This window comes from Cebus imitator, unplaced genomic scaffold, assembly GCF_001604975.1.
Source record: "Cebus imitator isolate Cc_AM_T3 unplaced genomic scaffold, Cebus_imitator-1.0 Scaffold10, whole genome shotgun sequence".
Classification (NCBI taxonomy): Eukaryota; Metazoa; Chordata; class Mammalia; order Primates; family Cebidae; genus Cebus; species Cebus imitator.
In genome coordinates, this window is record NW_016107325.1 from 1806502 (window position 1) to 1816170 (window position 9669).

Here is a 9669-nt window from a genome sequence, read left to right on the forward strand (position 1 = left end):
AAAAAAAAAAAAAGAAAGAAAGAAAGAAAAAGAAGACATACAAATGGCTAACAAATATATGAAAAAATGCTCAGTATCACTCATCATCAGGGAAATGGAAATTAAAACCACAGTGAGGTATCATCTCACCCCAGTCAGGATAGCTATTACCAGAAAGCCAATAAACAACAAATGCTGGTGAGGATAAGGAGAAAAGGGAACTCTTACACACTGTTAGTGGGAATGTAAATTAGTACAGCCACTATGGAGAACAGTATGGAGGTCCCTCAAACAACTACAAATAGAACTACCATATGATCCCGCAATTCCACTACTGGGATTCATCCAAAGGAAAGGAAATCATTATATCGAAGAGACATCTGCACTCCCATGTTTATTGCAGCACTATTCACAATAGCCAAGATATGGCATCAACCTAGGTGTCCAACAACAGATGAATGGATAAAGAAAATGTGGTATATATACACCATGGAATACAATTCAGCCATAAAAAAGAATGAAATCCTGTCATTCACAGCAACATGGATTGAACTGGAAGACATTATGTTAAGTGAGATAAGCCAGGAATAGAAAGTTAAACACCACATGTTCTCACTCATATGTGGAAGCTAAAAAAAGTTGATCTCATACAAGTAAAAAGTAGAACAGAGGATACTAGAGGCTGGGAAGGGTAGGGGGAAGAAATGGATAGGGACACATTTGTTAAAGGATACAAAATTATAGCTAGATAGCAAGAATAAGTTCTAGTGCTCCATACTGTAGGATAACTATAGTTAACAATAATATATCATGTACTAGTTTCAAATAGTTAGAAGAAGGATATTGAACAGTTCCAAAACAAAGAAATGATCAATGTGTGAGATGATGGACATGCTAATTACTCTGATCTGATCACCATACATTCCGTGTATCAAAACATTGCTATGTATACCATGAATATGTATGATTATTATTTATCAACTAAATAAATATAAATTTTAAAATTCAAAAATATCTAAAATGAAATAAAACAGACAAGAGCAAAAAAAAATTCAATCCAAAACAAAAAGTGTAGAAAAAGTACTAATAGAAAACAAAAATAGTCGTGCCTTAGTACATGGCTGCTAAGTGGATGAATGGTGACAAGAATTACTAAATTATTAGCAAAATTTTGAGCCTCGTCAATTTTAAATGCCCTTTTACTATGCCAGAAATCAATACATCTACTAGGAACTTCAAGATTTCATCAAATCTGTCTTTTGAATCAAAAGTCATTCTGGATAGATTCAAACGTAAAATCTTTTAATCCACAGGACAGACCTGAAACCTCTACAGAGACTTCCCCACCACTCTACTTCTAACCTTTCTATCTAGCTAATTGACTAGTTACAGATGAAAATATTTGTCTAGCACAACATGAGAAGCATATCAGATGTTCAATTCCTGTGGACTGGCTGATTTGGGTTATCAGCAACACCAAAAGTCAGATTAAGTCAAATTATAAATTAGTTTCTATTCTGTATTGGCTGCAAGGCTGTTTCAAGCACCTAATACTTAAACAAAAAAACAATTTAAATAAATTAAGCACCATCAAATTCTCTGACATGTGCCACATCTTGACACAAAGCCTACTTGTTTTTGATCTGGGCTCTCAGACTCAGGCGATGTGGAAAGGAATATTCCCAGGGTCCAACCTAGCTCACACGCCAAACTACCTGCCTAAAGTGAAATGAAGTGTGTCTGAGGTCTTATCAAGGGTTTTGCACTTTGGGAAAGACAGTGCACACCTTTCCTGCACACCTTTCCCTAGGGTGAGCAGCCTATTCAAGAATCTGACCAGTGAGGTCTATGTTCCCCAGTCAACCCTCCCAGCCAGAACCTTTTCTAAGGGTTGTACTGATGGCACCAAAAATCATGAATGAGGAACTGGTGTGCAATTCACAGCATATGCTGGCAACAGCTGTCTTTTATTACACATTATCTAATATGAGAAATCTAGGTTTAGCAATTTGGCAGGCTTGCAAACTACACATTCAATTATGACTGCTGAATAGACAAAGCTTCTTAACTCCTTGCTAACCATAATACATTGATACCTAGCGTTGCGCTTATAATCACTCTTCTGTTTTTAGTCAGATGACTTAAAAGTTCAGGCATTAATATTCAAAATGTAATTTTTTCTACTCTGCAGTGATTCCACACATTCCTCTTCAGTGAGAAACCAAGACCAAATACTTCAGCTGTCAATTTTTGAAAGATAGGAGTAGTCAGCAGCTCAGCCAGGTAGCCAGCCCTCGGTAGAGAAGCTCAAAGTTCAACACTGTAGCCACTTCTGGGGCTAAGTCACAGCGGGTTACTTCCACCTGGCCCCCACTCTATATTCTCATTTCCTGAAAGTGGTGGGGAGGGTGCTGGGGAGAGGATACTGATTCAGGAGTGAAGTTTTTTGTCATCGTTGCTTGTTTCAAAGGTCCCAAAATTATATGTTCTTCTCCCTTTCCAGTCGCCTTCCTCACTCCCCAATTCTTCCATGCAACCCCCACCCCCTTTTAAGTCAGGAGCATTAGGATATTAAGGCTCCGCAGGCTCTTCAAAGATGCAACAAAATAATGGAGCTGAACTTAATTTCCTAACATTAAGTGCCCAGAGAAACCTAAATACAATATTCCCATTTCCAAGGAAGGTCTGATTGTGGGCTCACAGACCTCTTCAAGAAACATTGTTCGATATTGACCAAGCATGCCACAATATGGATTGAAGAATAAAGTCTTTTGTTGTGAAATTAGCAAAGTTTTCTACCTAAAATTGTCAGGAGGTGATTAAAATCCTTTGGCGCAGTTTAGGACAGTTGGAGTTACAGCACCTGATGGGTGTGCTGCCAGACACACTGTGAAAGCCGCTGCAGGGCGGAACCCAGCCCAGCAGTGTACACATCCCAGAACAGAGCACACACTCCCTAACTGAACTTGTAGATGAAATCAGCCTTCCAGAAGTTGCCTATTTAGTAATAATGAGATAACTGAAAGAAATTTAGGAAAAGAGAGTCAATCTGTGGTACCACTAAAGTTTGTGGATTTGTTTGTTCAGTCCCTGGTTCTCAATATAGCATTCTGTAAAAACTGCTTTCCAAAAGCAACATACTACTGTTATGAGAGTGGGTTGTAAGACACAATCACTACTCCTTTGACATAATTGATAGAGACTGTCCTTAATTCCTCCTGTCTCCGTCCTACAGAGATTTCCATTGCAGAGATTTTTTTTTTTTTTTTTTGCCCTAAAACTATGTTCCCAAGTAGAAGCCATACTGGGGTGTCTGACACTTCCTACAAGTACAGGTATTGAGATAATATGCACACAGAGAAATCTATTTTTAAATAATTCTGAGTGTAAACACCCAATTGATTCTGAAGACTAATTTGAAACTAAAGCTAACCAGATATAGCTTTGCAGAAACCAAAGCCAACAATAACAAGAAGTATGAGCTGTTGACGTCAGCCCTGAAAGTGTTGAAAATAACAGTAGGCAGAGAAACACGAGAAACACCTGCTCATGTGATTGCCTCACAAGGATCTTGTTGCCTGCAATTTAGTCTGTGCCAAATGGGTGATTATTCTCTAAAAACCAGTTAAAGGAAATGAACATCCATTTGGAAGATTGTGAAATGTTGGGATAAACTTGCATCAAGTCTCATTGATGATAATTGTACAGAATCAGAACTATCATGTACAAGAAGTTTTGTTTTGCTATTTTTTAAAGCAATTCTCACAACAGTAAGAAAAAGCCATTTGAATAGGAGGAGTCTACCACGTGAAAGAATTTGAGAGAAGGGGAATAAGAAGACCTAGAAAAGATGAGAGCATCTGCATATATTAATTTGTATGGGGATGTGTGTGTGCCTGTGTGCATACACACATATGCACATACACACACGTGTATTTCTTATGCCAAAATCCCTCTCTATCTTCCTTTGATAATCAGCCTCTCCTACTGATTGCCTTCTTTCAGTTCACGCTATCTTCATCCTGGCTTAAAAACAGATGTGACTCCTCCATCTTAGTCCCTTTCATATTAAAGTCTTTCAGTCTCCTTTCTGTTCCCCCGTTTCCTCCTTCTCCAACTACTGCAAAAGTTCCTCCCTCACTACTAGTCTCTACTCACTAATCCACCACATTTCTAGAGCAAGGTTCCTGAAATCCTCTACTTCTCAAACACAGTCAGAGGCCCTCTGTGCCAGCTTTTTCAGGGGAAGTTGTTCAACTGTTCTGTAAAGCAGCCCAGCTCTGAGGTCTCCTCTCACCTCCAATACACTAACCAGGTTCTCCTGACACACCTTATATTGTGCTGTTACACAAAAAAAAAGTCCTCCATGCACTAGGATCTGTGCCTCAGCTTCAATTTCTCCTTTGCTCTGGAATGCCCTTCAATATCTGGAATATCTATCTCCAAGGCTGTATTTAAAGATGTTTCACTTGGATGAGAGTATGCATGTCGTTTTACTTTGCGTGACATCCATTCTTTCTGCTTACTGAATTGCAAACAGTATATGGGCAGGAAACATTCCCTTCTTGCCTTTTTACCCCTCCTACACTTAGCATGATGTCCGTCTCCTTGTAGGTGCTCAGAAACCATCTGTTGCATTGAAATGCATGGGCTAGAAAGTAGATCGAATGAGTGAGGTTGCTGGAATGGAGGACATAGAGCATGGAAAGTTCCCACCCCGATTCAAAACGTACCCACTCTCTCTAGAAAAAACAAATAAATAAATAAAATCATAGCCTAATCAAGTGAACCACAGTTAGTGTGATAGCTTCATGGCAAATGTAAAGAAAATCTGACTGCTTTATATCTGAAAAATGAATAAAGGTGTCGGCATTTCTCATGTTGCTTTATTTTCAGACAGGTTGTAGACTGATAAAACATTCATCATCACATTAAAGTTTGTAAAATAAAAACAAACTTTTAGATTGAGAACAATCAATAGTCCAAATCATGGAAAATTATGCCCTTATCTTCATTGTGAAAAATACCAAGGAATCAGCTATATACATCATTGAAAAAAGACCATGTCTCTCCCACTATGCCATACCTCTCTAATCCTGAATTTAGAAGGCTTAAGAGAAGCACATGATGTACATGCAAGACTTAAGCGCAAAAATTCTTGCTCTATGGCAATTCTAAATATTTTATGTACAAATGCTATATTGAAATTCAAATATGTACCTGGGAATTTAGGGCAAGTTGTATAGGAAAATCCTGAAGAGGTATTATGGTTAAAATTTTTTTTCACATGTTAGAAATTGAAGAACAAAAAATCAAAATAAATTCAGTTAGACATAGATTTTTCCAAATGAGTTTTCATCCCTAGAGACAAACTTTGCAATAAAAATACTAAAATAGCATAATCTAGCATTTAATAAGCACACACTGAATGTCAGTCACTGTGTGAAGCGCTGCACAGTTCCTTATTTAAGCAACATAAGAACCCAATAAGGGTAGTTCTATTATTATCTCCATTTTAGAAAAAAGGAAACTGAAGCTCAGAGAGGCAAGAGGCTTGTTCAAGATCCCATAGGCACTAAGTGGTAAGCTGATATTCAATCTGGCAATCAACCAACCAAAAAAAAAAAAAAAAATCTTCCTTTCCAATAGCATGAGGCATGTCCCAGAGCCCTAGAGCTGAAGATAATTAACTTAGTCAACAAAATTTGTCCTCAAAAACGTATCTCTTATTTGCTTATGAACTGAAATGACCATCAAGGATTTGGGGTGAGGATGGAAGGGAAAGAATCAGTGGAGACACAATGGGGAAAAGATCATTAATTCTCATACTGGTTGCATCTATATAAACCATCTTCAAGTTTGTTATGCTTAATGATTTTTATTTTATCTGAGCACTTCTTCAAATGAGAAAAACAATCTTAATTTTTGCCTTGAAAAAAAGTTTGATTGTGGTCTCAAGTCTTCAGACTGTTTCACCTAGCTCTGTGAGCATCTCATCTCCTCCACCCACATAATCAGCCACTAATTCCAAAGCCTCTAAAATATCACTATTAGTATGAAGTCAGACAAACATATCATTCTACTCTCAAGAGAACATGAACACTCTAAAGGGTACAAAACAGCAACCATACCTGCTTTCTTCCCCGAGGCAGAGTAGCCACTGTGTCTGCCAGCATTTGAATTCTTCTGTTATCCTCCATTGTAAGGCTGCCTGTGAGTGTGGGGTAAGAACTATAGGCTGGCCCAGCGCAGAAGTCCGCCAAATTGCCATTGCTGCTGTGTTGCAGGAGCCTTTGTAAAGACATTGTGAATAAAGATCACTCCAGCTAGCACATGGTTGAGTGGCCTTGCAGGTGGGGGAAGCTAAAAGTACAACTCTGACAAGTAATCAAAAGTAGCAAAGCAGAAAGAGCCCATGTGACCTCTGTGGTTTGAGGAACTTGTTACACAAACCATCTCTTGCAATTCACTCCCATTTCTCAAAGCTTTTTTTTCTTTAAGCTCCTGGGAGAACCTGGCTAATTTTTACAGTTGAAAAAAAAAATTAACTTTTTTTTTCCCCTCAAACAGCCAGAACTCTTATGCTTTTATGTTCTGTGGCAAGCGTATCCACACCACCAACTGCCATTTTTTTCTTAAAAAAAGAAAGAAAAACATCCCCAAATACTACCATTTGTTTCATTCATTCTCTTATTTAACATTAGCAATGCAATGCAAAGGTCAGCACACAAGGACATTCAGTTCTTGTGAAAATAAGCAAGAATTACAGGTGCTGGTCATAATGTTCTCTCTCGAAGTCCTTGTAATGTGCTTTCCCTGAAGTATACCCTAGATCATTAATGTTCATCAAAAAGACATTATATCTGCCACTGGGCTTGTAAGCATTCAACATTCTTCTGGTTGCCCTTTTACTACTTTGTCCTTACTAAAATTACCCATGATCTTTACAATGGGAAGGGAGAGCCAGCACAATTAGGGTACAATGTTGCCATTTCTTCAACAAGACTTGGTGGCAGCATCAGCAAGTTGTCCCAGGGGAGGAAAGGAGTGGGCAGAAAGGTAACAGGCAAACCAAGGTGGCAAAAGAATGTTGCCTGTTGGTCCCTGCATGTGCATATGGGTCAAGGGCACCATCACTAAGCACTCAAGATCACAGATGCTTTTTTTTTCCTTTGGCAGAGGTTGAGGGTAGGTAGTTTTGAAAGAACTGGTTTCAGTGGAGGGGTAGGAGAGGCAAGTAAAAGGAAGAATCGAAACAAAAGTTAAAAAGAGAAGTTTTATATGGCACAAAAAGTCAAATGTGCTTTTTAGAATCTCTGAAGGTCAATACTAGAATTTAAAAGAGTTAGAAAATCTTTGAACTAAAATGGAATGTGTGTGTACTGGAAGTGAAGGTGAATTCAACTCAAGCAGAAATTGCCAAATATAAATAGTAAAATCTGAATTAATAGTGCTTCAAAAGTAGAAGCCAAGTATAGATTTTAAAAACTCTATCACAGCATGAATCATTATACTGAAATTGAATTTTGACATGGGCAAAGTGTTATTACCAAAAACATATCTAAATCGGGAATAAAAGCACATATGTTTTCAGAAGCCAGGTGGGTAACATAAATGTGTAAGGCAAAAGGGAGTGGTACATACCTTGGCAACCAAAGAATATATCAATTACAAAGACATTCTTGTAAAATCTATACTTATAGATATGTACAGCTATGTACACATGTATATGTGGGGTGTGTGTGTGTGTGTGTGTGTGTGTATTAGGAAGAGAGAAACAGAAATTTATTTTAAAAGCCTTTCTAGGCTATGAGGCATGTAACTTAAATCAACATTATTAATGGAGGACAGCTATCCACAATTTCCTAGGAATTTGATAAAGTTATGCAAACATTTTTCATATTCTTAATATTTTTAAATGCCAAATGAAATTATACATTGGCTTAATATAAGGTCACCCACTTAAGCCAACTGACACCCGCATTTTTATAAATACTACTAAACTTGTACCAATTCATTGTTATACTAATCTTAAGCTGATGTAACTCATAGATCATCATTCAATTAAGAAACTGGAAAATAATTTACTTATTAATTAATGAAATGTGTTTAACAATTAAAATTTTTCAAATCATAGGATCCCTGGATACAAAACAAGGGTCAAAAAACAGCTCTGACATCCAGCCACCCCATATCAATATGGTCACACCTGTTAATTACAAATGTATGACCTTGTCTATTTTTATTGGTCAGTTCCCTGTTCTGTCAGCACCTGTGTCATGCCAGTCACTAAATATTTTTAATAATATCCTGATCAACAGTGTGCCTTGTGAGAAAGGGTGGATAAATAGTAATCTTTCAAGAGGAATGTGACTTCCAAACATCAAATCCTTGACTTACAAAGGTGTTCTACTGTTTACAACATCTCTTTTCTTTTAGGCTTTACCTTAGGAAAATTATTATTCCCCTTCAGTCTCCTTTTTATTTTAGAGAGGTGATTCTGAAAATGAATCAGATTAAGCTATTTAGGTACTCAAAAGGCTTCGGGAGTATCTCACTGTTCACAAAGTAAAATAAAATAAAAATCATTTTATATTCTTATCTGATTCATTCTCTGAAATGTCATATCTTTTTTTCAGATCCTTCTTTTGACATTCAATATATTTTAGTTAGGGCAATAGTTAATTGTATACAATTCTGTTTCTCTGCTAATGTCCAATTTCCTTGAAAGCAAGGGACATATTTTATCTTTAAATGTATACTTTATATCCTACATATAAAAATTGTTCAATAAATGTGTGTTAATAAAAAGAAAAAGGTAGAAGCAGTAGATATTAAACAAAATGAATTAAACAATAGTGTTCTGTGGTATTAATAAGGAAAAAAATAAATCGGTAGGAAATATATGTACTACAAGCTCATACTCCAAAGTGCTACAATTTCATTAAGGGGTGATCTGAAAGATGAGGAGAGAGTCTCTTAAAAATATGTCTACCGTGTTTTCTTTTTTTTTTTTTTTTTGAGACAGAGTCTTGTTCTGTCGCCAGGCACCAGGCTGGAGTGTAGTGGCTCACTGTAACCTCCGCCTCCCAGGTTCAAGCAATGCTCCTGCCTCAGCCTCCGAAGTAGCAGGGACTACAGGTGCACGCCACCACACCCAGCTAATTTTTGTATTTTTTTAGTAGAGACGGGGTTTCACTATGTTGGCCAGGATGGTCTCGATCTCTTGACCTCGTGATCCGCCTGCCTCAGCCTCCCAAAGTGCTGGGATTGTCTCCCATGTTTTCTAAAAGCTAATGTTTGTTATGTGGGGCATGCTTCTCATTTGGGACATTTTGTTCATAAATATGCAAATACCTTTGGAAGGAATTAATCTTTAGTACAAATGAGATGAGCACTGAGGGCCTATAACATGGAGATTTGGTACAGTCAGGTGAGAGGAATATGCTTAAAGTATGGAACACTGAAAGAAAGGTGGAAAGGTTTGCAAAACAAACTGAGCTAACCTTATAATCATTCATGAAAATCTCAGGCAGCTATAAGAGGGTTGACAGCAGGGTTCCAGTGTCACACTACTTAGATTCAAATCCTAGCTCTGCTGCTTTAAAGGCTATGAACTGAGTTGTTCCCCTAAAATTCACACATTAAAGCACTAAGATTCCATGTGACTATATTAGAGATAGGGCCTAT

General features: G+C 37.5%; 1 protein-coding gene across 1 annotated transcript in view; it reads right to left on the reverse strand.

The window, feature by feature from the left end:
- LOC108317054 (cytohesin 1 interacting protein) overlaps window positions 1–6352 on the reverse strand; it is a 28801-nt gene extending 22449 nt beyond the window's left edge. Inside the window, exon 1 of the mRNA XM_017547227.2 lies at window positions 6111–6352. Within this exon, the coding sequence (XP_017402716.1) occupies window positions 6111–6284 (174 nt within the window). The 5' untranslated portion in view covers window positions 6285–6352. The remainder of the gene's footprint in view (window positions 1–6110) is intronic.
- Between the last annotated feature and the right edge of the window lie 3317 nt (window positions 6353–9669).